This window comes from Cervus canadensis, chromosome 4, assembly GCF_019320065.1.
Source record: "Cervus canadensis isolate Bull #8, Minnesota chromosome 4, ASM1932006v1, whole genome shotgun sequence".
NCBI classification, from domain to species: domain Eukaryota; kingdom Metazoa; phylum Chordata; class Mammalia; order Artiodactyla; family Cervidae; genus Cervus; species Cervus canadensis.
Genome location: NC_057389.1, coordinates 77193129 through 77221015, shown reverse-complemented (window position 1 = coordinate 77221015; position 27887 = coordinate 77193129). Strand labels below are relative to the sequence as shown.

At 35.5% G+C, this 27887-nt stretch overlaps 1 protein-coding gene across 3 annotated transcripts in view; it reads left to right on the top strand.

Annotated features, from left to right (window-relative positions):
• CEP120 (centrosomal protein 120) overlaps nt 1-26942 on the top strand; it is an 81716-nt gene extending 54774 nt beyond the window's left edge. For all 3 annotated transcript variants that reach the window (XM_043465911.1, XM_043465912.1, XM_043465913.1), the window contains 6 exons: nt 3731-3823; nt 5066-5227; nt 8788-8910; nt 13191-13289; nt 22146-22291; nt 25194-26942. In XM_043465911.1, coding sequence (XP_043321846.1) covers nt 3731-3823; nt 5066-5227; nt 8788-8910; nt 13191-13289; nt 22146-22291; nt 25194-25428 — 858 coding nt within the window. In that variant the 3' untranslated portion in view covers nt 25429-26942. The remainder of the gene's footprint in view (nt 1-3730; nt 3824-5065; nt 5228-8787; nt 8911-13190; nt 13290-22145; nt 22292-25193) is intronic.
• Nucleotides 26943-27887: the final 945 nt, after the last annotated feature.

Genomic DNA, 27887 nt, shown 5'->3' with positions numbered 1-27887 from the left:
AGCCTATCTCTGTATTTAAAAAGAAAATTAAACATTTAAGTGTATATAAATATTACATTATCATCTATTAGTTAATGAAAAGTACGCCAAACTTTTAAGTTGTTTTAAAAGACTGAATCATGAAATAAATCACATCTTTAAAAATGATAACATAAGACCATCTGATCTTATTCCAGAAAGCCAAAATTTAATGTTTATCTATTCATACTCAAGTTACTGAGTAAAACAACCTTGAAAATTAGACCTGTCTCAGATATTCCAAATTTAAGTCTCTAAAAATACTCTTATATTAGTGATTCATGAAATGTCTACAAATGGGAGAAGACAAACTATGGCAGGGGAGTTTGCTACACTAGACCAAGACACAGCCCAGTGTGTGGACTAGAAAATTCTTTAAAGTTGTTTCAGGTCTCTTCTCTGACTTTCAGCCATTTACATTTAATGTAGTTATTGATGTGCTTGGGTTTAATTCTACTGTCTTGCTCTCAGTTTTCAATTTGTCGCACACATTTCTTGTTCCTTTTTGGCTCTTCTCCTGTTTTCTTTTGCAATTCGTTGCATTTTTTTTTTAATGATTCCATTTTATTTTTTACAGTTGCTTTATTAGTAACATCTCTTTTGTTGTATTTTTTTAGTGATGGCTCTAGGGCTTATAGTATGTATCTTTGTTGTTGTTTAGTTGCTCCGTCATGTCCGATTATTTTGTGACCCCATGGGCTGTAGCCTGCCAGGCTCCTCTGTCCATGGGATTTCCCAGGCAAGAGTACTGGAGGGGGTTGCTGTTTCCTTCTCCAGGGGATCTTCCCAGCCCAGGGATCAAACCCACGTCTCCTGTCTTGGCAGGCATATTCTTTGAGCCACTGGGAAAGCCCATGCATCTTTATTTATCACAGTTTATCTTCAGATGATATAGCACAATTAGTTTTTGACACAATTTAATCTTTGAGCCATTTTTCTAATGTGATTGATGGGCTTTTCATTGTTGATGTTTGTAACATATGTAGAAGCAAAATAGTTGATGATAACACAAGGTGTGGAAGTGAGGATATGGACATACACTGTTGTAAAGTTCTCATTCTGCTTCGCTAGTTTAAGCAATCATCTCTTTTCTAGATTACTGCGTTTACTTCTTAACTTGGTACCCTGTCCTCTTTTCCTGGCCCCTGTAGTTTTTTGATACTCATATCAGCCAAGAGTAGAGGAAGTCAGATTATGTACTCCTCTGCTTAAAACCCATCCAACTGATCACATTTAGAATAAAACTCAAGAGTTCTTACCAGACCTGCAAGGCCTTATGTGACCCATCCCCTCGCTTCCTCTGTGGCCTCATCCTCTGCCAGCCTTCAGGTCACAGAGTCTGCTCTAACCGTGCTGACCTCTGTGTTTCGTCAGACGTGCTGAGCCACTTCTCGCCTCAGGATCTCCAGGCTGCTCTTCTTTAGAGATACCTTCTGGTTTCTGCTCGGAGTGGTCTGAGGGAGGCCTTCTCTGATCACTGTATCCAGAATAGTGTCCTCTTCACCTGCCGCCGGGCACTAACCATCCCCTCATTCTGGTTTGTTTCCCTCATAGCATTTCCCTACTATTACATTAAAGATTCACTTCTTTGATTGTAGTTTGTTTTCCCTCCGAGTATATAGGTTCCACATGACTTTGTTTTGCCTGTGGTCTGCAAGGTGTACAGTTAACATTTGTTTAAACTAAAAGGATAATGATTTCGGGTTTTACATAGTTTTGAGTTTGAGATTTATGGGGAATGTTGGCATGTTCAGCAGGTATTTGGATTTACAGGTCTATAACTGTGGAGCGAGGTTTGACTTTGCGATACAAACTTGGGATTTCTTTGTATATCTGATGGTATGTAGATAAGGTCACCCCAGGAAGTCACATAGTTTGAGAGGAGAAGACATCCTGAGGCAGAATTCTGGGAACACAGATATTTGGGTTGTCAGAGGAAGCACATGTGGTTTGAATACTCTTACCTGCCTTCCTATGAGGCATTTTTACATGTGGCACTCAGAATTTTTTTTATTTAGTTTTAAATTAGTTTTTATTGGAGGACAGTGTTGTGTTAGTTTCTACTCTGCAGCACAGTGAATCAGCCATTACATATGTCCCCGCCTTTTTGGACTTCTTCCCCATCCCGGTCACCACAGGGCATTATAGAGTTCTCTGTGCCAGACGGTATGTTCTGCTTAGTTATCTATTTTATATTTAGTATCAATAGTATATATGTGTCAATCCCAATCTCCCACCTCCTCCTATCCCCCCTTTCCCCTTGGTATCCATATATTTGTTCTCTAGGTCTGTGTCTCTATTTTTGCTTTGGCAAAGTGGCACACAGAATTTGACACATTTATATTAGTGATTTGCCTAAGATTTATTAATTTATTAAGATTAAGATTAAATTAATTAAGATTAAAGTAAACCAAAAGTCAGTGGTAGAGTTAACAGAATAAATAAATGATCTTGGTTGATTAGTATGTTGGGCTAAATAAAATACAGTTTAACAAGGACAGATGTCAAATTCTGTTATAGGAGTAAAACATTAACTTGGACAGTGGATATAGTTATTCCAGGTTTATAAATACAAACCTTGGGGATTTTCTTTGATATAACAAATGGTGTGATTAGGATCCTCAGATAGCAAATGAAGTTTTAGATGAACTTCATAGACATGTGTTGACCTGGTCTCTGGCAGTGCACGTTCTTTAGTTTCTGAAAGAGTGAGATACATCTGGGTGCCATATTTGTGAAAGGACTTAGTTTAGAATAGAGACTCCAGATTAAGTCCAACATACTAGAGGATGTGGAAATAATAACATGTGGACAATAGTTGAAGCTTGTGTTTATCATGGAGAAGAAAAAAGACTAGGAGGATATATGATGGCTATCGCTAGAGTCAAATATGTGAAGGTACTTTTTTTCTTCTTCCCAAGGGAGAGAAACATGATTAAAGGGGGGGCTCTAAGGAGCATCAAACCAGAGCTTTACTGGCAGTAGTAAAGAGAAAACTAGGTTGGGGCCTGGGACCTGGTAAGGAGGACAGAAAATTGGTTCACAAAGTCCTGGTAAATATGATCAGTCTGAACTGAACCATGAGAGAGGGTCCTGTGGAAACCAAGCATCCATCATGGACTCACATCTTTAAAGACAGAGCAGAGCAGGACTTTAGGCATTGGGGTAGAATTTGGCATACCAAGTATGGGCCCATGCAGGAACTCTAACTTTAGAAATGACTAAGAACTCATGACTAAGAACTCAGTTATTTGAACTGTAATAAAGGACCAGGTCTGAACAATAGGAGGACTGACTTGAAACTGATTAGCTGGTCTATCAACAATATTAGTTGCAGGGAGAGAGCTAAATAAATAAATGAATAAGAAGGCTTCAAAAGAAAACTGGGCTGTTGAACAAGGTAGATTTTTAAGGAGCTAGTTTTTTGTTTTTTTTTTTTTCACTAAACAAAATTTTATTGGCAGTCTACCTTAGCACCGCATGGGTGAAGGGCTTCCTCCGGAGACTGAAAAGTACTGCAGATACCCAAGCAGAGGCTAGGTCAGCTTCTTTCCTTAGAGTGTAATAGAATGAATTTCTGCTTTGAATTGGTGAATATAATTCATGATTTTCCTATTCTCAGATCCTTTGTTTCAGTAAAATAATATATGCACTTTTGAATTTGTGTTTTGAATTTGGGGAAAAGTTAAAAGTAATTTTTATTATATTTTAGGTGGCTGAATATACTATTCTCGAAGGAAAACTTCAAAAAACTCTAATTGACTTGGAGAAACGAGAGCAGCAGCTTGCCATTGCAGAATCAGAGGTACTGTATTCATCTGTCATATGTGTTTATTTCACAGAATCCATTTATTAAATAGATACTTATGAATTCATACTATTCATTTGTTTTGTCTTTGTATAAAATATATTTCATGGAAATTGTCTTTTAGGCATTATAGGGGAAACTGCTATTCAACTGGGTAAAGCATATTTTTATATGTTAGAAGGTGAAGAAAAGGTAGAAAACTGTTGTTTAAAATGGTTAATATTCAGTCAGCTTTGGCTGACTTCTGCAATAGTGGAGACTTTTGGTTACCTTTGCAATGATGTGGAAGGAATGGATAGTTGCACTACCTACAGAAAAGCATCAGGGGCCTAGAATTATACTTTTGATTTCAGTAAGAAGGGAATATCCCTTTTTCTTGCCCATTAAAGATTATATCCCAAGAAAGGATAAACATGTTAGTATTGGTTGGCCAAAAAGTTTGTTTGGGTTTTCCTGTAACATCTTGCAGAAAACTTGAATAAACTTTTTCACCAACCTAATACTGTGCCTGGTTAGCATTTTTGTTAGGTTTTATTGAATTTTACTTGATATACTTTTTAGCATTACTATAAAGGTCACTTCAAATTATTAGAATTTCTTCCACATGAAATGTATATGCCCATTCCTTGCCCAAATATTTCTTAAAATTTTCTCGGTATATAACTCAAACCTTATGTAAATCCATGGCTGATTCATGTCAATGTATGGCAAAAACCACTACAATATTGTAAAGTAATTAGCCTCCAACTAATAAAAATAAATGGGGAAAAAAAAAAACCTCTAACCTTATCTTTACACATTTTCTGGGATTTCTAAATTGATTTACATAGTTAAACCTAAATATAATATAATATGTATTTGTTTCTAATAGTAAGGCTCTGTTATCTTCTATGTGATTAGGTAAAAAAATAAGTTTCTAAAGAAGAAAAGAAACTTGGGCATATTTGCTTATATAATAAAATGGGTTATCTAGATCAGTTATTTAGTCTTAAATAGTTAAGGCTTTTTCAGTTGAATTTATGCATCATATATGGATTTGGGGATATACTTTGTATTTTAGTAGTAAATGATTAAAAATTTTAATTTTAATATACCTAAACATTAACTCTCTAATACCTGAAAATATGAAAATCAGTTTGTAAATTATTCTGAACACTTGACCATATATATAAGGATAATATTGAGCAATATAATGCAACTAGTAGTGAATCACCCTCTTAAAGATGTACCCGTTTTAAGCTTCAAAGAGAAAGAAGAGAACTGAAATCAGAACGTGAACGGAACCTGCAAGAACTTCAGGATTCTATCCGGAGGGCCAAGGAAGATTGTGTTCACCAAGTAGAACTGGAAAGGTTGAAGATGAAGCAACTACAAGAGGATAAACACCGACTTCAGCAGCAAGTAGGGTTAAAATATGTGTTACCTCTTTAAACTGAGAGTTTTTTGCATTCTAGAAATAATAGAAATGGTTCGCTAAAGAGTTATAAAAATTCTCAGTAATTTGGACTACTAATCGTATTTATTGCACTGAGATTCAAATGTAAGTTGAATCTTCTTTTCCTGAGTCAAAGCTAAGGACTATATTGGAATAATCTCTTATAATTATTTGCATGAGTCTGTGCTATATTTGAGTTAAATCTCAAATTAGAATTTTTTTTCAGATAAATCTCCTCTTAGCAAACATACTTTTCATATATGACTGGACCAAGTTCAGTTAAGAACCAAATTTCACGAGAGAATTGTCTGTGCTCCTCCTCATTTTTCACCTCTCAACCGCTTCTCCTCAGGTTTCTATCCCCATTGCCCCAGGCAGTTGTCAGAGAAACGACCAGTGGCTCAGCCGTTAAGTTCCGTGGGCATTTTTCATTTCTCATCTAAATCACACTTATCACCAGCATCAACACTGTTGTTTTTGCTTTTGTATATTCTCTTCTCTCAGTGCCACTCTCCTTGTTTTTCTCTACTTTCTGGCCATGCCTCAGGCTCTCTGAAAGCTTATTTTCCTTTATCTAGCCATTAAATGTTGAACTACCTCCCAGCTCCAGACTTAGACTGTGCTAAGCAGTCTTACTCATGCCTATAGTTTCAGAGACAGCCTATATCTCTGGGACTTGCACATTTGTATCCCAGACCTTACCTTTGCACCCTGGACCCACTTATCTCATTGCCTTTTAGACATCTCTCCTTGGGTGTCTTGGGCATTTAAAACTCAGCATGAGCCTCCTATCCATACTTGACCTTGCTGTAAGTGTTCTTTACTTCAGTGAGCAACCCCTGTAACCTGTTCTTCTGTTGCAGCCTAAGTGATATTTTTGAAGTTTGGGAATCATGACACTCTCTTCTAAAACCATTTAGGGTTGTCTTAATGCTCATAGAATAAAGATCAGAATTACTGTCTTGCCCTACCAACCTTTGCATAGTTTGCACCCAGCCTACCTACCTCACCTCGTCTCTCGCTGTTGCTGTATGGTCCTCTTCAGGTCCTCGGGCATACCATGCATGCTTCACCCTTTAGAATCTTTGTATACTCTGCTTTTTCTTGGCCCAGTGAACTATACTAATCTCTGTTTGCAGCTGAGGCATTGCTTTCCCAGAGAAATCTTCCCTGACCCCTGCTGTCCAAGTCTAGGTCAAGTTTTGTTATATGTTTTCTTGGTGTACTCTTCTCTTATTCTATTTCTTTATGATATGTTATAGCAGTTTGTTTTTATTTTCATTAGTGTGATAATTTGATCAGTGTCAGATTGTTAGGTCAATGAAACTATTTGGGTTTCTATCTGTATGCCTGGAGCCCAGCCAGTCTTCAGTACATAATATGGGCTTAAAAAATATTTGCTGGGGAAAAAAAAAAAGGCTCAAGCTGTTAAAAATGAAGCTTATCTATCTTGAAAAATTTCAGTGTAGATTAGATATATATGATGAATGCCTCTGAAGTCTTTAGTAAATTCTGGCATGAAGAATAGTTTCCCTAGCAGTTCAGGGTCAGGTAAGACCATATTATTTAGGTGGTTATAAAGATAAATTCGATTGTTGTTATGGCAGTCTCATGTAGATTTATGAAAGATAAAGTTGTAAAAGTGGGCAATTGTGCTGGGATTCTCCAGGATTGCTTCTCTTCTACGATTTATCAGGAAGATTGAGCCATCTAGAAAAAATGCTTCTAAGATATGTTAGAATCCCTAGGGGAGCTCTTGAAAAAAAAACAACAAAACAAAACATGGGCATTGCTACCCTGTCCCTACCCTACCTGAGGTATAATTAGCTTACATCTTTGTGGAAAGAATTAGTATTTTGGAAAAATTCCCCAGAGCACTCCTAAAATATAAGCTAAAACCTGTGGGAAAAACTGTGGTAGAAAGCAGAAGTTTTGGGGATGCCCAATTACTAAGCCCATGACTGTAAACATTTCCCCTCTTCTGTATTAGAGAACTTTGCAGGCCCTTACTCTGAACCAGGTTACGTGTATGTACACACAATTCTAACAAGACGGGTAGAAGAGACAGATACACCATCAGTGCACAGTGATGAAGTATATACATTCAAATACGTAAAAGCAGTTATTAGAAGTGAAAAAAGCCAATGTAAATTGTGATCCACTTAGCAAAGGAAAAAGAGCCCAGTATGCCTAATAGTAGATTGATAATGTGCCTGTCAAAAAATGCCAAACACTAAGTTTATTAGCTTTTGTTTTAAACAAAAATGTGACAGATTCTTTAGAGAAGTTTCTATTCAATTTTAAAAGTTTGCGTGTTCAAAGAGGTAAACTTTAGTTATATGGAAAGCTTCCACGTATGGAACACTCACTACCTTAAGATGCTAGATAAATCCTGATTAGAATTATCGATAATTACTAGCATAAATAAGAATTTATTGGTAATTTAAGTTCCATTTTTGCTACCAGTTTTCTCAGTATTTCACATTTCGTTACGTCTTAGAGAAATAAAAAACTGGTTTACCTAATGATGGCTAGTCATATTGGTAAAAGCTTCTTTAACAGTACTTGAAAGTGAAGGGAAAGTGTTAGTCACTCAGTCGTGTCCGACTCTGTGACCCCAGGGACTGTAGCCCACCAGGCTCCTCTCCGTTGGATTTCCCAGACAAGAATACTGGAGTGGGTTGCCATTTCCTTCTCCAGGGATCAAATCCGGGTCTCCTGCATTGCAGATGGATTCTTTACCGTCTGGGCCACTAGGGAATCCCTGTGCTTACTTCCATTTGATTAAAAAAAAAAATCCCAGATTTTGAAGCAACACTTTTATTATCTTTTTGTCTTGATAGTTTTGAAACTGTTTTAAGGGAAATTACAGTGTTTAGTCAAGACAGTCTTTTTTTTTTTTTTTTTTTAATTTAAGGAAGTATTGCCTGCTTTCATTAGAGGATCATTCTAGGAGATGAAAATATCTGAGTTCTGTTCGTATGTCTGCCACTTACTGGCTCTATGGCACTGCCTCAGTAATCCAGTTCTCTGACCCTCAGTTTTGTTACCTATAAATATGAAGGGACTGAGCCAAATCTTTAGGTTGTAATCATATTGGAATTATGAAATTCATAGAGTATCAAATTATAAGAACAATAAATACTGCATTAAAATTAAACTTACTTTCATCAATAATCAGGTATACCTATAATGTTCAATCATTCATGACACATTTTAAAAAATTATTTCCAGTATTTTTATAATATTACTTTTCTGTCACCTAAAATTTAACAACAATGTTCTCAAGATACTGGTTTAATAAGAAATTTCATACTCTTAAAAAGTTTTTGTATATTGTTAATCAGTTGACTTACTGAATTTTTAAGATTACTAGAGCAGTTAATTTTCCTCATTACAGTTTATGTATTTTCTAAATTTTCTAAATATGAACATGCCTTAAAGATAAAATGACACTGTTGAATTCTGTAATACTATACTTTGCATACCTCTGTTTTAAAACGGCTATAATCTTTTTTTAATACAGCTTAACGATGCCGAAAATAAGTATAAGACTTTAGAAAAAGAGTTCCATCAGTTCAAAGATCAGCAAAGCAGCAAACCAGAAATTCGACTACAGTCTGAAATAAATCTTCTCACTTTGGAAAAGGTACCTGTGTTGGTTTATGGCATCTTAACTAGCCCTAATGATCATTTTATAAGATCAGTAAATGATACTTGCATATTCAGTGTAATAACATTTAACTGTAGTATTCTGATATCAAATAATACATCTCATCAAAGAATTTGATGCACATGACGCTGTCACTTGAATTTCATCGCTTTATTTTTAACAATTATAGCCTATACTGGAGTCATTGGTTGAAAACTGCAGAACTGAGTAACTCTTGGACTAAAGGAATTCACAAACCTGTCAGGAAAGCTATAACAGCCAGGAGAAACTGAAGCTTTAAAAAAGGAGAGGATGGTTGGACCATATAAATAAAATGTAGTCCTTGATATAACTATTCAAGAGGCAAAAAGGGTGTACATAGAAAATTTGGAGAGAAGAATAAGAATGTGGTTTAAAAAATTGAGTTGAAAAAGGGTATTAACTGATTTCTTGTAGCATTTCTGAATTCATTAAATGTTTCTGGAGCTTGTCAAATGCCATGCTATCTTTGGTTCCTCTTCTTACCTCATATCTATTTAATTGCAAAGTTCTGCTTCTTACATATCTAGACACTCTCAGCCTTCTCCTCATTTCTTTACCAGTGACCTTGAATTTGAATCAAGCTGGACATTTCCCACCCTTTTTGAATAATCCAAGTATTTAAAGCACTTCTGTTTTTGTATTATGAATTCTGTGGCCTACCAGAGGTCTTTGAAGCATTCAGACAATATCTCATAAATTCTCACAAGCTCTATTAAGTAGGTGTCAAAAATATTTGCATTTTTACCTTGGGGAAATTCGGGACCAAATATCTCAAAATTGGAACAGAAATATTTATCTTATTAATCTTTTCTGAATATAAATTAGATAATATCCACCACAGAAATAAATGGTAAATGATTTTTAAAATTCCTTCTTCCAACTGCATTTCTACCAATAGAATAGAAATCACCAAACATAGTACAAGTATAAATAGTACCATGAACTTGTTAAGGGAAAAAAAAGTGTAATTGAAGTGCCTTTATATCAGACCTAATGAATTCATCTACTGTTTTTAAATACCTAGTGAAACAAGACTTCTCAGCTCTTTTGAAAATTGTTTGTAAGTGCTTTTGGAGCCAGAAGAGGGCAGAATCTTATTTCTTAAGTAGTAAAGTCATAAAAGCACAAAAAGGAAGGCTTAAGTGAAGAAGTCCCTGATTTAGTCTGCAACTTCTAGTTATGTCTGATTGAGAGCTTTTTCTTTTCTGTTTACTCATCTCTTCAGTGTAACACAAATATTCCCATTCTTCACTGAAATGGTCTACAGATAAGTTAACATTAAGATTTAAGTTAACATTAACAGTTTTACTAAATTCACTTCTTGATTCCCTTTATAAGAAGTAAAAAATAGTTTGATTTGCTTTAAGCTAGGAAATGACTTTATATGGCTTAAAAATAATTTGGACTTTTAAAAAATAAGATAGGGAAAGCATTATAATTTAGTAGGGCATAAAGAACAAGACAGAAGTTCTACAGAAGCTAAAATTGGTGTATTTAAGAGCATTTGGTGAGTTCCTTTGTGTGCCCACCCCTGACTTAAGAAAGAGGGGAAAATGAGAGAAAAGAAAAGAATAAGAGGAAAAATATGTTATCCTTTTGAAAGGGACCTCACTTTTAAAGAGTTTGTAACCTAATTGGGGAGATAACCCAGAGAGGCTTAAATGATTGTATATAATTAAATACCAGGGAATGTGATAGAAACTCTTTGCAACTCAGAAAGAAGAAATCATTTGATGTTCAGAATATAGTAGTTTTAAGGCATCTCCATGTAGAGGTAGAATTTGAGCTGAACCTGAAGTTTTAAGCAAGCAATGAAGCAAAAAAATGGACAGGTTCAGGAATTAACTTGGGCTAGGAGATGGAGGGGGACAAAACTGGTGGTTGGTGTTTCATTTTGAGCACCAAGAAAGTTGAACAAGTAGGATGGAAATTGTGTTTTGGTGCTTTAACACCTAGGCAGAGGAGTTTGGGTTCAATACTTGCCAATAGGCAAGTATTTAGTAGCTATTGTAGATGCTTTAGTAGAGAGTAAATTGATGTAATAGTGGCTTGCAGGATTTGTAGATAGAATATATTTAAGGCTGAGGAGACAAGAGAAGATGAGATGAGCCTGAACTTAGGAAATGGTAGTAAGAATACAAAAGAATAAAACTGGAAAATATTTCAAGGGAGAAATCTGTAGTTTCTTATGACAGATTGGAACTGGAGAATAGAAGATTAGAGGCAAAGACAATGCCATGCCAACAGTAGAGAATTAGGAGTTGTGGATATATCAAGGATAGAAATAGGGACATTAAAATCAGTGGAAGTCTGCTTGGTCTTCACTAGGCCCTGAATTGATGCTAGGTGCTGAGCCGAATTTTATTTTCAGTCTGTAACTTGGCTTATAATTTAAGTGCAAAAAAGGTTTCCTCAAGTCTCATGTCTACTACCCACAAAAAGGGCCCTTAACTCGAGGTCTTTGAATGTCCTGAAATTGTGTCAAAACTTTGGTTGTGTACATTTTTCTGGGAATTGGGTGTGTATATTACATTAGAATCACAGAGGCATTTGTATCATTAAAGTTAGGAATCACTGATTTGATAGTTTGGGATGAATTAGGAAAATGATGTTTACATCTCAGATTTGTTAGCTATCACTTTTTTGTTGTTTGTTAAGAATAAAGAAATTATATGTTTTGATTATATATGTGTTTTAAATTAGTGTGAATAACAATGCAAATGTGAATTATTTTGATAATCATGGCAAAACGGATGTAACCTACCCCGTTTTTTCTGATGGAGTCAGTTTAGTGGGTATAAACGATCTTTCTAGTTGTCCTAACCCTCATCCTGGGGCTTGTCCAGGACACTATACCTTCTCCAAGATGGAGGGACATGATCACTTTTATAATTGAATACTATTCTTGTATCTCACAGTTATAAACAGATTTTTGCTTTTCCTCTGACATATGTCCAGTTGTTAAATTACCAATTGTTATATAATTATACTGGACAGTTGTTATATGTCCAGTTAAGTAATAGGAATAAATCTTTGGGGGCATAAGTGGAAGAGATCATATTTGATAATCTCAGAATATTATTCAGCTTAAGACGTATGAGTCTACTTGTGAAATGTCAACACATTTAAATCCAAGCTCTAGGGATTTGTAAAGCAGCAAAAACCTTGACTCCATGAAGTCATATATTACTGCAGAGAACGTTCTGGTCTTTTGTGAAGGGGTTTTGGCAATCTACTTTTCCTTTCATTTTATTTCCTCCTGAGTTTTCTGAAGTTTGAATATTTGGATAGTGTCTTTGATTTTATTTTTCTGCAAAACATTAGGAGTTGTGTGTATGGGAAAAACTAGAATCGATATTCAAAAACTACAGCAGTTTAGATGAACAGTATGTTACTGTAATTCAGCCATATTATCACCTTATCACTTCAATAGTAAAACTGTCTGTTGGCTGCATGAATTTGTTTGGTACTTGGTTTGAAACTTTGAGAGAGTACATTCCAAGAAGCTAGCCAAGTTGGCTTCAGTTCATGCACAACAGATTGCCTGCTGCAAGTATAAATAACTGTATTTTAAAAATTGAATCTCTTTCGTGTTTCTCTTCATGTGTTTGAGGAAAAATAGAAAATAAAAGTTAGATGAGTGTTTTTAGGAGCATTATTTTTCTTACTTGGGTTTAACATTCTTAAAATATTTTTGACTTTGTAGTCTTACTAAACTGCTTTCTGATAAAACAGTTCACTGTTCTCAGAATTCTGTGATTTTTGCCAAAATGAGTTATAAAAGTATCTCTACAAGCTCTCTTCACTGTAAGACAAAATTCCACATAATGATAGGTCTCCAAAAGGAGTAATCTGGTTTCAGGGTCGAGAGTGTCAGCTAAATTGGAATGCTAACAACTGCTTTTTGTAAAAAAACAACCCCCAAAAATGTGTTTTTTTACTCTATGATCTTTGTTATATGTTTTAAATACATTTATAGTAACTGTCTGGAGGTTAAGACTGATTCAGTTCCTTTTAGTATAGGCTGTTAGGCAGTAAAAATACGACTATATTTTAAACAAGAAAATGTTCACGTGCCATAATATTTATAGTAAATTATATAACAGTTTTAGATGATGTCGTATGTTACACTGTATAAACTCTTTTCTTAAGCCAGACTCCTTGTATATATTATCTTTCAGTGATTGTACACAGTGGTATAGTGTTTCACTTGATATGATTTTAATCACTGTTAGGTTGAACTTGAAAGAAAGTTGGAATCCGCAACCAAGTCTAAACTGCATTACAAGCAGCAGTGGGGACGAGCTTTGAAAGAACTTGCCAGACTTAAACAGGTATGTAGTTTATAGCTGATGATGGATTATGCTTTCTATGCCATTTTCCCTTGATTCTTTACAAGTTTGCATATGTGGCAATATCTGTTATGTTCAGATGTCCATATTTGAGTTTCCAGGTCTATATTTGAGATTAGGGCCTTTTTTTTTTTTAATGTATTATATATAAGATCTTCCTTTCCTTAATTAAAAACTGAAACTTATAGGTCTTTTTTTTTTTTTTTTTTCTCCTTAATTGCAACTATCCTCTGGCCCACAGAAAACTGGGAATAATTTCTTCTACTTATAAACTACCATCCTTTTCTCCCTAGTATTAATTTCCTTCTATTGGGAGTGCCTTTAGGAGGGAGAACTTTAAGAACATACTTTTAAATGTTACCTCCTAGGAAGACATAGTAATTTCTTCATCAAGGAATCACGGGGTAGCTCTGCATAATTTTATAAGAATTTAAAAGTGATAGTACTTTCCTGAATTCTTTGTTACTTTTTTTTCCCCCCTTCCTGGTACTGGGTGACAAATGCTATTAGCTTTATGAGAAATTAATTTTAATTTGGGGTATAATTTCTTCAAATTATTAAGGTCAAATAAAATATGAACAAGATTTTCATTTTGAAATTACTGGTTAGTTTATTCTGTTTTGCTTTTGTTAAATGTGTCCATTTAAATTCTGAATGAAATTTGGTACATAGGGTCTCTTAGATTTGTGGGTTTTTTTTTAATGTGTCTCCCAAACCATCAAATGTTATTAAATATCTTTATGGTATTGTTCTAAATGCATACCAGTGTCATAGAAGAGCATTTACTAGACTGCCTGAGGATAGCATAGTTTGCTTTAACATAGCTTGTAGATGAATTGAGATTGTAAGCATAAAATAATATTACACACAGTGAATATGTTTTATAAATGCTCACAAGACTAAGGATGATCATATATAGTATCAGGGCCTCCTGTGTTCAAGGCACTGCCCTAGATTTATAGATACAAGTTAAACATAGGTCTTTGTCTCAGGGAGCTTGCCATTTAGTAGTAGGGAAGAAAACTATGACATTTACTGCCTAATAGTAAGAGCCCTGAAAAGAACTGGACAGAGTACTCAAGAGAGGAAGTACTTTTATTTAATAGAACTTAGAAAAGGTGTCATAGAAGATGAGAGGTATTTGAGATGGAGCTCTGAAGAATTGCTCGTGATTTAGAGAAGTTGTTGGGCAGGGGGAGAAGTGTTGTAAATACAGTGAATAGAATGATTATAGTAAAGAGGCATAAAGTCAGAAAGCATAGACTTCATGGACAACAGAGGAGGTCCCATTTTAAAGGTCATTTCAGGAAGTAGGGATTAGAACTTAAGTGGTAGCAGTGAGAACGTGACAAAGAGGTTATTTTAAAAGATGTGATTTTGGTAGATGCTATACAGGACACTATACCTAATCAGATGCAGAGTGGAAAGTTAAAGATGATGTCAAGTGTTCAAGCCTCAGTGTCCAGAAAGAGAGTTTTCCAATAGTGGAATTATGGTTATTAAGACAAGAAGCTGATGGAGGCATGGGAAGAAGATAGGACATGCAGATTTGAACATTTTAATTTTTACAGAAAGAAATTCAATAATCAGAAATATGGACTGATATGTGGAGGATGTTTAAGCTTAAGGATAGATGAAGGAATCCTTTGCCGAGATGATAACTGAAGATGTAGATAGAACTTAGAATGCTTATATTTAAGGAGGAGGAAGGAAAGCTGATAAGTCTCAGCTAAGCCCTTCATATCTTTTCATTTGCCACTAAACAAGATCCTATATGGCCTTCCCTGGTGGCCCAGTGGTAAAGAATCCTGCCTGCCAATGCAGGAGATGTGGGTTCAATCCCTGGGTCAGAAAGATCACCGGGAGAAGGAAATGGCAACCCACTCCAGTGGGAAATCCCACGAATAAGAGGAGCCTGGCAGGCTGCAGTCCATGGGGTCACAAGAGAGTCGGACACAACTGTAAACAACAAGACCCTCCCCCTATATAGCAGGTACTATTTCCATTTAATAGATGAAAGAAACAGAGAAGTTAAATTGCACATGATCACACAGATACTAAGTGTTAAGAGTGAGGATAGAATCATATAACTGAGCATACACTCACGCTCTTTCCCCTTTCCAGTGTTACGGCTTAATTCCATAGAACCCACATAAAGTATTTCAGAGTGAGCCGTGGAAGACATTAGGGATCTCTGCCTGAGTACTGAAGCAGAAGAAGTAATGATTTGGCTTGTGATAAGCAAGGAAAATGCCATCATTGACTGTTAGATAGACCAGCTCTGGAAATGAGAAATTAAAGTGACTTTGAAAGAGAAGAAGCTAATATAAAGTCATGATGCCAAGACATTGAAGTTCCCTTTAGTTCCACAGGGAAGAGTCCCCATGGAACTGGGAGCAAGGGGATAATGTGATGAGAGTGGCTATTAAAAATAACAGAATAACAACTTCTGTCAGAGGCAGCACACATAGTAGTTTAGAACATGGTCTTGGTGTCAAGAGAGCTGAATTGAATCTTGGCTGTTAATAACTCTGCGACCTGGGGAATTTAATTTCTCCGATTAGTCCCTTTATTTGTACAATGAAAAATCTTTCCTCGAGGTTGTCTGAGAATTACTGAGTGGTCTGAAAGCATTATTAGCGTTTGGTACTTTGTCTATGCTCAGTAAAGGGTAACTTGTTAAAAGAACATGAGCCATAATGCTACGGTGTAGTGTTCTTGGTTTCAGCGGGTGAGGACCTAGTGAGATGATAGCTTCGAATATTGATGAACAGAACAAATATTAGAAAGATTTGTGACTGATTAGCTGAAAGATAATGGCAGCAACAAAAATTTGAAAAATTTTAAGTCTAGAAAGTAAGATGTTGCTATATGCGATAGCTGTAGGGAAGTGGGGTTTGGGATAGTTTGAGTAAGAATAGTACTTTGGATGATAGTTGTAAGGTAGATATTTTGTAGAAACTGACAGAAGAGAGAAAAACCTGCATAAGGGCTAATTGTGCAGTAGTGTCAGTCAGCAGGTGCAAAGAGGTGAGAGTGTGTTAAGTCTGGAGAAACATTTAGAGTTGTTTTATGTGTTCATTCTTTAGCACGTACTTATCAGGAGCCTACTGTGTGCCTTGAACAGTGGAGGATGCTCTGTTCTGGAAGAGATAGCAGTTCTCTTCCACAGGAAAGTGCAGCTGGGAGGGCTGACACGTAACAGGAATATGGCAGGGTTGTAAGAAATGCAAATGAAGTTAGCAAAACTAACGGAAAATAAGTATTAGACAAACAAGAGGACTGTGGGGTTCTCGTTTTAATTTGTCATTCAGAGCTAAAGGAGAAATATGGTTCAAAACCAATGTTTCTAATATCAGTATTAGAAAAGGGGATCCAAATTGGAGAAGAAGTGAAACTGTCACCGTGTGCGGTTGACATGATCTGACACACAGAAAATCCTAAGGGTGCTACAGAAAACTGCTAGAGCTCATCATTTTAAAAACAATAGTTAGAAATTGGTAAAAACAAAAAATAGCAGTATAGATATGAAGTCACTTTAAGTTTAACAATAAAGAGCAGGTAGGAAAGAAGTGGAAGACAATGCCTATCTCTGAAGAAGTTTATGCAACGTATGAAGGATAAGAGACTAATGCAGTGGTAAATACTTATAGGGCATTACCAAAATCAGTAATGAAAAGATGGAAACCTGCTGATTAGGGCGTTTCTTCTGGAGAACTTAGGAATTATCAGAGCATAATTTCATTATAATTGTCACGTTTCTTACTAAGAAATACCCATGCAAGAACAATGAGTAAGTAAATTGATTTTTAACTTATGTTCATATGTGTATATTGATGGATGACATTGTTTTCACATTGTTTGAGGTAGTTTTTAAAATGTAAAAAATAATGTTTTGAATATAAACCCCCCAGTTCATGAACTGAAACTGGCTCTTAAAAAAAAGTTCAATTTAAAATGCTTCCATCCAAGCACCCTCTCCTTCTAACATAAGCATTCTCATATACTTTTGCTGTCTTCTTGGTTTTTCCTTTAATTCCTTGTTTTCTATTTACCCTTTTTTCCTATGTTTTTTCCTACCCTCTTGCCTAAAAACCATTAGCATAGTAATTTTAGCTATTTGTACCTAATAACAGAAGACATCACAAAAGTTCAGATTGCGTCTTTTAAGGTTCTATAAGTGAATTAAGGAGAAAAAACTTTGTTAAATTACTGATTCAACCCCAGACGTCTGCTTCATGAAAGAAAATAGTCTCAAATTCTTTGAGTGCAGTAAGCTTCATTGCAGACCACTTCTATTCCTTATCCCGCAGACTTTCTGCGTTAGAAACAGCACTGTAAACTAATTTTAGGGTCACTAGGAATTGCTCATGTTCTACAGGCCACATTTGAGAGATGCAGCACTTTAAAAATGTAATAGACCTTGGGATTGCCATAGTGAATTCTGCTCTGCCACTAGCTGTTTTTGGAAGATTAAAATTAATTACTTCATCAAACAGGCACAATTTATATGTGTGAAAATTACTTCAGTTTTTTTCCTAAAACTTTTTATTAAAAACACATTGTGTTTGAATATAAAATTGGAATCCTCTATCTGCTTTTGTTCAGAGGATTGTTTGTGCAACTTCTTGTTTAAATTGGATTAGTACCATGTTAATTTTACATTGCCTCTGGTGAATAGCCACGGGGCTATAATCTCTGCCAGTAATTTGTCACAGCAAAATCCTCTGGAGGGCAGTACAAAACATTTGTGTAGTGCGGATTAGACGGCGAAAGCCGTATCTTAGATTGTTAATAAATGTTAATGACAAAACCCAGCTGGTAAAGCTTGGAAATAAGACCTAATGCTCAGTGCCTATTGCCAAAAGAATGTTTAAACAGAGATTTCCATTACTCAAAGGTGACCTCGTATAGTCAATTGGTGAATTTAAAAAATCATAATCTTCCAGTTATTTAGAAAAAAAATCTTTTCTTCTGATTCATAAGTATAAAAGCCTGTGTTTTTTCATGTTGTAAACTTTTTTGTTCTTGGGTAACTGGGTAGGCAACAGCTGTAAAATATAAATAAGTGTAACTTGAAATGGGTTCTAACTTAGAAGACAAGGAAATGATGCCCGTACATTCTGGATTTGCTATCTTTGGTATGATGTATAACACTGACTTTGAAGAGTTCTAGTTGTCAGACACTTAAGGGGTAATTTAGTTTCCGCCCCTCCCCAATTCTAAGTTAAGATTGTTACTTTACTGTGTCCTAAGTGCCATATTTACTTAAAAACATTTCTTGACACATTAGAATATAGTTATGGAGGAAGAATAATAGCCACTGCTTTTTAAAAACAAATGAATCATCATTAAGAGATATGAATTTGTTGTTCTGGGCAATTTAACATTTTCATCATGTCTGATGCATTAAAACTAGGTATGTTTGTTCGCAGGACAGGAAACAGAACTAAGATTTGGGTAGGACGTGGGCCCCTTACCATATTTGTGCACAGTAGATCTGTTTAAAACTGAGCTGATATATTTAGTTAAAACAACACAGACTTCATTGGCTGACATCAGCGCTATCTTGTCCAGCCTCCTGCTTATCCACTCAGAGTAATTAATTTGATTAATTTATAAGTAATTTAGCCAAGGATGGGATGTAAATCTTTGTTTAAGAAAACAGTTGGAGGTCCAAGTCTTGGTTAAAAACTGTGTCTTGAAACCATCCAGGCCCTCCTACTGACTTGTCAGCTCTGGGTTATTTTCAGAAAACTTGACTTGAGTTCCTTAGTTTAGTTGTAAGTTTTTTCCCACAGACTTACATGGTATGTGTGAGTGGGAGAGTAAGTAGTGGCCACGTTTTAGCCGCTGTTTAGTCTAGTGTATGTATGTTTACATCTCCTCTCTGGATTTATAGGCAGCCAAGGCAAAATAAAGATTATACTCACTTGATTGAGGAGCCTTTAACCCAGAGCACCTGGCAGCAGAGGGGTTCGTCCTGGAACCTCTAATTTTTGTGTGTGTGCATGTGTGATTATTATTAATGCTGTACGCTGGATTAAACACTCAGGGCCGTTCAAGGCTTTTCTTATGGTTTAGAATTAAAGTGTTTCAGGTCTTATAATGTTACACTTTTACAAAGGAACCTAAAATTAAATCATTGACCTTTTCCCCCCTTGTTTGCAATTATATCTGCTCACTGTAAAAGAAAAAAAAAAGTCTAAATTTCCTGCAGCATAACGTACATGAAAGTCACTAGTAACCTTATCACCTCTTCAGCCAGATGTAACAAGCCAGTGTGTTTTTTGTCTGGATTTCTTTTCCTTTATTTTCTTAATAATTACTTTTGAAATGAAACACGTTACATGTTCCAAAAAGGGAATCAAAGATTCTTCTGCTCCTCAACCCCCACCTTCTAGTTTAAGAAACAGCATTATCAGTGCTGCATGCGCCTGTTCTCACCTGCATCCTCTCCACAGTTTACTGCTTTGCTGACTTTGGTGTTTATTATTCCTTTGCTATTTTTTTAATAAGATTAGAAAGATACTAAAAATATCAGTAAATAACACTATTTACTTTTTGTATGTCTTTAAACTTTATATACATGGAAGTACTCGGAATCATTCTGTGACTGCCTAGTGTGATTCAAAATGGTTTTTGTGATATAACTATTTTGATGTAGTAGCCTGATTTTATTTTTACTGGTTTACACAACTTAAAGATATAGTAAGACAACACTGAGAAATTTTTTACATGTGAGCATTTCTCTCTGTTTCTGTCTAAAAGTAGAACTTCTGGGTAGTAGGCTTTGCTCATTTCTTCTTCATTAAATGTTGCCAAATTACTTTCCGAAGTGGTTGTACAAACCTGCAGTTCCCAAGAGGGGTGTGTGATTGTTATGCTTCACACCATGTCGAACACGTGGCTGTTATCAGATGTATACATTTTTTCCAGTTTGGTGGGTGTGAAGTGGTCTCACTCTGTGGTTCACCTGTTTATTTCCCTGATTATTAGACTTGCATGTAGAATGCCTTTTTGTTTTTTGCTCAGTAGAAATCAACAGATTTTGGAATCACCAGACAGAAAGTTAGAAATAACTGCCAGAAAATAAGCGATATGATAGAGAAATGTATTAGAGAAGTGGAGCCTTTTCAGTCACATAGACATCCTGGAACTGAAAAGTTTTACAATGGAATTGTAAATTCAGTAGATGAATTAATAGCAGAACCAAGAATATGTGAGCTGAAGATAAACCAATAAAAAGTATCTAAACTGGAAGAGAAAAAAGGATAGAAAATGCAGCACAGAACATGTGAGACACAGGATAGGTAACCCCAGACCCCCCTCTTAGTCTGTTTGGGCCTCTGTGACAGAACAGCACAGCTGGGTGGCTTATAAACATCAGAAGTTTGTTTCTCACGTTTCTGGAGGTTGAAGTCTGAGATCAAAGTGTACACACAGTCAGGTTCTCTGTCTGGAAAGGATCCACTTCCTAGTTTATAAATAGCCATCTTTCTACTGGGGAACTCTACTGAGGTTCTTTTTTTAATTAAAATAGTCAAACAACTAGAACTCATCAATGAATTTGGTCAAGTTGCAGGCTACAAAATTAATACACATAAATCTGTTGCATTCCTATACACTAACAATGAAAGATAAGAAAAAGAAATTAAGGAAACAGTCCCATTTACCATTGCATCAGAAAGAATAAAATACCTAGAAATAAACCTAGTTAAGAAGGCAAAAGACCCATACTCTGAAAACTATAAGTACTTTTCATCAGTGTAAAAGAATGAAAGAAATCAAAGATGACACAAACAGATGGAAAGATGTACCATGTTCTTGGATTGGAAGAAACATATTGTGAAAGGGACTATACTACCCAAAGCAAGCTGCAGGTTCAGTGCTGTTCCTATTACATTGCACAAACTGCTTCAGAACCTAGGAAGAGAGAAGAATTCTCACTTAAAAACAATGACACCACCATTCTCTTCATTCTAAAATCTGACAAGGATGTTATAATAATATTCACTGATCAGTCAATCTCATGTACATATAAAGCTTGTAAGTAGCACAACTAAATGTATTTATTAAACAAAGGGGAAGTTGACTGTCACCTTTAAAAATGAAGAAATCAAATGCTTTTATCAAAAATGCAGAAAGTCAGTACCCATTCATAGTAACAATGTAGAAAGGTTCATGAGATCACTATGTTAGATGATAGGATGTCTTACTGCAGCATTCTAAAATGTCTATTACTGAGAGAGTGGTTGACTAAATCATGGAATATCCATTCTGTGGAATGTTACACATTTATATAAAAGAAATTTTCTGTGCATAGATTTTCTGTGAGTCTGAAGAGTGGAAAGGCATATTATTTCTTGAGATAGGAGTGGAATTAATTACTAGTACAGGGGCTGTTATTGAATTTTTCTTGGTAACTCTGTATAATTTGTATTTTATATAATTACTTTGTATACTCTATCATTCCTTTATAATTATAATTTCTTATATAATTTTGTTTAATTAACCTGTTTCTTAGATGCTTCTCTTAACCATTGCTCTTGTGGCAACTTACTGTATTGACAGGAGACTCTTGCCCTTAACTTCTGTTATCTTATATCCAGCTAACCTCAATCACTGATTGGAACATGAGTGGTTATGGCTTATAACAGGAAGGGAAGTCATGGAAAAGTTTGTAAAGAGAACACACATTTCTAGATAATATGTGTCCCCAGAATCTGCTGTGTATGGCTATATCACGGGTACAGTCAAGGAGGGTTATAATCACAAATCACAGTCATATAAGTATATGTGTTCCTAACATGAGAGATCTGGCTTGTTTCTTTCAAGCGAGAGCAAGAAAGTCAAATGGCTCGTCTCAAAAAACAGCAGGAAGAATTGGAACAGATGAGACTCCGTTACCTGGCCGCTGAGGAAAAAGATACAGTAAAAACTGAGAGACAAGAATTGTTGGATATAAGAAATGAACTGAACAGGTATAATGACTAAAAAATTACTTTATTTTCCATACAAAAACTCAAGTTCAAATAGTACAACTTTTTATTTATTCATTGGTCCAGGGAGAGTACAACATCAAGTCTAAGAATAGGGACATCATTTCTAAAATGTAGCTGTTATATAATAGAAAATCTTTGCCAAAGACCATTACTCTCACATTTTTTTTTGCCATGAATATAGCTCTGTTTAGCTTTTTTGTTTCCATAGCATTAGTACTTTAAATTTTATTCCTGTGTGACTATTTCAGATTTATTGCAACTATTTCAAGGTAATTAATGATAATGAATTTAATTATATAAAGTATAACAAATTTCAAATATTGCTATATTATTTATATAAATAATAGATTAGCTGTTAATTACTGCCCTTACTGTGTATCAGCAGCTATTTTAAATATCTCATATGCCTATCTCCACTGTTTTTTTGTTTTTTTTTTTTTTTTTTACTCTGCAAAGCAGCTTTTTGAGGAAGATAATTAATCCCATTTGGAGATGAGGAAACTGAGGATTAAAGAGATTTAAGTACCCCTTCCAAGGTCACACAGCTAGTAAGTCAGGGGGCCAGACTTCAGATCTGATGCCAGAGGTTGTATTTGTAACTCCTCTGCAACACCGGGCTTCTCTGTAGTGTCATGGTACTCTTAGTTACTCTTTTAAGTATTTCGTGTTAGAAAAGTAATCGTTAGGAAGCAATGTTAGAACAAACTAGTGTCTTTTTGGAGGAGAATGTAGGGGAAGACTCTTAGAGTTTATCAGGAGACTAGTATTTTGTTGCAGTGAAGCATACTGTCTTAGCTCGGCTAGCATAACAAAATACCATAGATGGGCTTAAACAACAGAAATTTATTTTCTCACAGCTCTGGAGGCTAAAAATTCCAGATCAAAGCGTCAACACAGTTAGTTTCTGGTGAGGACTCTCTTCCTAGCTTGTCGACAGCTGCCTGACCACTTGTCCTCACAAACTCTCCCATGTCTCCTGCAGGAAGTGCACAAATTTCATCATGATGGCCCCTGGCTCATGATCTCATCTGAACCTAATTCTCTTTCAAAGGCTCCATCACCAGACACCATTGCACTGGGGGTTGCATCATATTCATTCAGCATGTGAATGTGGGGAAGGCACAATTCAGGACATAGGACATGCATTTGACAGACGACCCCGTGATACATCCCTACACAGCCTGGGGAAGCTCAGTCACTGTATCCAGCGGGTTTGGAGCTGAATTACACAAATGCATTTAGAATATTAATGTATAAATATCAGTTGGAAAAGGGTCAAGGTCTTTAGTACATGCTACAGGGCTCAGTTCACTCTGTTAGTCTCTTAATTCAGCAAATACTTATTTGGTGTCAACTGTGTCACAGATCTGGGAGATGTTACGAATTAATTTTAACATGCCCCTTCCAAATTTTTCCTATTGTATATAGCAGTTTAGCAAATACATATTAAGCCACTACTCTTTGCTCAGCACTGTTTTGGTGGTTTAAATGAAGATAGCCATGTGCCTGTCATATGTGTAGGTCATATGAAATTAAATCTTATTGTTAATCATCCCCATGTATTGCTCCATTTTACCAGTGTCCTGTTAATCACTTGATTTCCTCCCGAGTCCCAAAGCACAGGGCCCTATTTTTTATTTCCTTTCTTAGAACAAATGGAGGTATTTGGTGTCCTGCTTGGACTGTACACCTCAGTTTCTTATTATTTTGTGAGGGATCGTAGGAGTTTGTTCATATGACTCTTTGAAACCTGAATTAACAAAACCATGCACTACCACTGATCCTGCACCCTTTCTGGGGTCCGGCAGAACTCTTCCTGGCTCTTCCTCTCCCCTATGCCATATGTAATCTCAGAACTGGTTCTCATGGGCTTACTTACTGTGAAGGCCATCTAGAAGCAGGGACTTAGATTCAGCTGTTTTTTGTCTTCTTTATAAAGACAAAAGTCAGGAATAGTTGCAAATTAAAATATTTTTGTAACTTGTTACTTAGAGAAGTGTAAAGTTGTATCTTAGTTGTAGATTCCAAATCAAATCAAAACCTACTCCGTGTCCAAACTAACTTAGTATACTTACTAAGTGATAGTAATGCCAGGTATACTCCCCATTTTCAAGGTAATGTGATTGATAATATTCCATTGGAAATACCCAGATCCCAGGCTGGCACCTGCTCCCCTTTCTTCATCTTTTAGATAAGATCATCATAAACGTAACTTGAAGCTATCCATAACTTAATATCCTTTTAAACTCTTAAAAGGTACACACCCTAGATTCAAGCATTCATATCTATAGAATATCACTTTCTACAAATAATATTTATATAAGCTCCATAATAACAGAAACTTCTTCTTGATTTGACACAGTATCCCCCAAACCTAGCACCTTTTAGTATGAGTAAATATTTGTGGGATAAAGTTAGAAGAAAATTATGTTCAAGAAACAATAACAAGGGCTTAATAACAACCTAAATATCAATAATGATGATATAGGAAAATATTCATTATATTAATAATAGTGAAAATATATTGGTAATTGTACAGAATTGCATATATACAATTGCTTTTTAGATAACTGTTTAAAATGCATATTTTTTAATTGAGAAGAGATATAGAAAATTACTTAGATTGCTTATCTCTGCTTAAGATGTTTTTTTTTTTCCTGCATACTCCCAAAATTTCTACACTTTTCATGTATTTTATGCAAGTATTGGTTTTTAAAACTCTTTTATAAGTGTGCTAACTCTGGCTAGCCAAGTAGGTTTTTGTTTTCTTCCTGAAAATATTACTGAAAATGTATTTTACCATTGAGTCATTTTGTTGTTAAGTGGCAGTACTAACTAAAAACCAAAACAGTGTGAGTGGCCTGTGTTCTTGACTTCTCAGGTTAAGGCAACAAGAACAAAAACAGTACCCGGATTCCAGAGAGATTGCAAGTGGAAAAATGGATGGCCCCCATGGCAGTGCATTGGAAGAAGGTTTGGATGATTATTTGACTCGCCTAATAGAAGAAAGGGATACTTTGATGAGGACGGGTGTGTATAATCACGAGGATCGAATTATAAGTGAACTCGACCGACAGATCAGAGAGGTTTTGGCAAAAAACAATGCCAGTAACTAGTAACATTTTGAAAAACTTTGCCTGAGACCCCGGGTCTAAATTTTAATTGTAAAGCCCTCAAAAGAAGGGAAAATGGCTGTTTTAAAATGCAATTTTCAATTTTTTATAAGCAGAATTTTGTACGTTATTGTATAGTATTTATTTGGTTTTATTTGCTGTGTGCTACCTCTCCCACCCTGGTTTATTTGTAATTGCATTTTGTATACTCATTTTTTTAAAAACGTCAGTGTTTATCATTTCATGGCTAACTTTCAAAACAGCTTTTCTCTAAATTTGTTCTCAGAGAAATGACTGTACTAATTTCCAGTTATATAATTTTTTATGTTGAGCCAAAAGAGTATATGTTGCACTTTAAAAATGCTGTTCATTTGAAGAGATATCTTAAAAGTTGATACCACTTAAAAATCCAACTAGTTTTATTTAATTCTTTTTAGATTACCTTTTTTTAACTTGAAACATTTGCAGAGAAGTCATATGTGATCTGTTGAGTGACAAATTAGTCATTTATTGAAAATAAAGTTAATACAGATTAAACTTGTTCCAATAGCTATTAAATTTTCAAACGTTTAAGACTGTGAATAGCTTAATAAGTCTCTGTCAGTCTCCTGCTCAAGATTGCATTGTTTTCTTTTGTTGAAAAGAGATTTCATTGTCCAGTAATAGTAATACTAGTTGTTAACATAAACCCTCTGTAATAAAACATGAAAGCAGACGCATAAACGCTTCAGCTAAGAAAGTAGAGTGGAAACCTATTTTTGATTTTCCCTAGTTTTAATCAATCTTTTACAAAAGTACAAGAGACTAAGTCATTGTATCGATGTAGTGCCATGTCAATATAAATTTTTAAGGATTCCTTTATGTAAGATTGTTCAGAGCAAACATTTGCCCTCAGAGCAACACTTTCCACTTCCTTTTACCAGGTACTGAAAAGGTTTAATTAGCAAATTCACAGATTAGGTCAGCTTTACAATAGATGTAGTTTAAAATTTCTTATTCCCAAATATAATAAATTTAAGTGTATACTTTAGGAAGTATATACTATTTACTGATAACTTCCACAAAAGCAGAATAGGCTATTTTCTGTCATTTTCAAGGAGGTGTATTTCTTGTTTGGGAAATTAAAGTCCCTCCATGCTTTATATTTTCTTTTTTTCCCTTATTACCAAGTGTTAACCCAAAAACAACCCAACAGTAAATACAGAAATTACTGAATGAGAGAATAATGAATATGAGAATTATAGAAAGAATGTGAAATATTAATTATGGCTGAACATTTTCTCTCATTGATTTTTGTGCCACATGAACAGAGTATTATTTTCGTTTGGGAAGGTCTCGGGTAAAATATCGTGACTGTGCCTTCAACTGCCTGGTGTGCTGCATGTGATGTTTTCAAACACTAGAGGGGGCCTTAGATTTAAAGAAACAAAAGGGACAGTTCTAAAATGGATGTGTGGTTTGCCTTCTCTAATCTTTTGGCTATGTATTTTATCAAATAAAAATCATAATTATATACATCTTTGGGCTAGTGCTTGTCACTTCCTGTATCAAGTAACTGTGTATTTTTGGTTTTTAAATGTTTACACTGCAGATACCTTTATATGTTCTAAAGTTGATTGGGAGAGTCTGAAATTTTAACATCTTTTTGTGGTCCTTCAGCAACAGACATTTCATTTGTCAGTGACGTTTACTGTGTTTATACTGATTGCTCTACTAGCTTGTCCTCAGTGCCTGGGATTTGAGTGTGACCACAGTAGACAGATAAATGAATGAGAAAAGGAGTAGGTGAGTGAAGAAGAAGTTTCCTCAGTACCATGTGTAACAGCAGACCTTTCATCAGATACTTTCATGTGAAACAAAATTTACCTTTAAAATGTTTGTGATTCCTTTTCATGAAGAAAGCCTAGTTTCCATGCCTAAGGCCAGCCCATACCGCAGGGGAAGTGAATCACATCTCCCAGGTTCGTGTGGTGCCATGTCTGTATAAGTTGGAAGAGTTCCTTTACGGGTATAACCCAGTGATTTCTATATAGGCCTGGGATCCTGTTGCTTTCAGCAGCGGTGGAGGTTTGGGTGGGATTTAAGGATGTGTAAAGGCACTGCATGAACAGCTTGAGAGTACAGCAGGTGAGTCTGACAGATGACTTTCTCATCCACGTACTGCTCTGTCCAGTTCCTTCCCAGCCTGAATCCTCAGATCACCTCAGTACATACTGCTTGTCCTCAGCCACCTCAGAATGGACCACCTGACCTGGTTCTTGCAGCCTATAAAAAAAGAGTCCTCTCCTCTGGTAGCTATGTTTGGGCTTTTAAAATTTGGCTTCTCACTACCCTTATGTCTGGCTTGAATGAATACCTAACCTGACGTTTTTACTGATAGAATTCACATACCATAGGATTCACCATTTTGATGCACTTGAGTGGTTTTTAGTATATTCACCTGGTTGCACAGTCGTCACTAC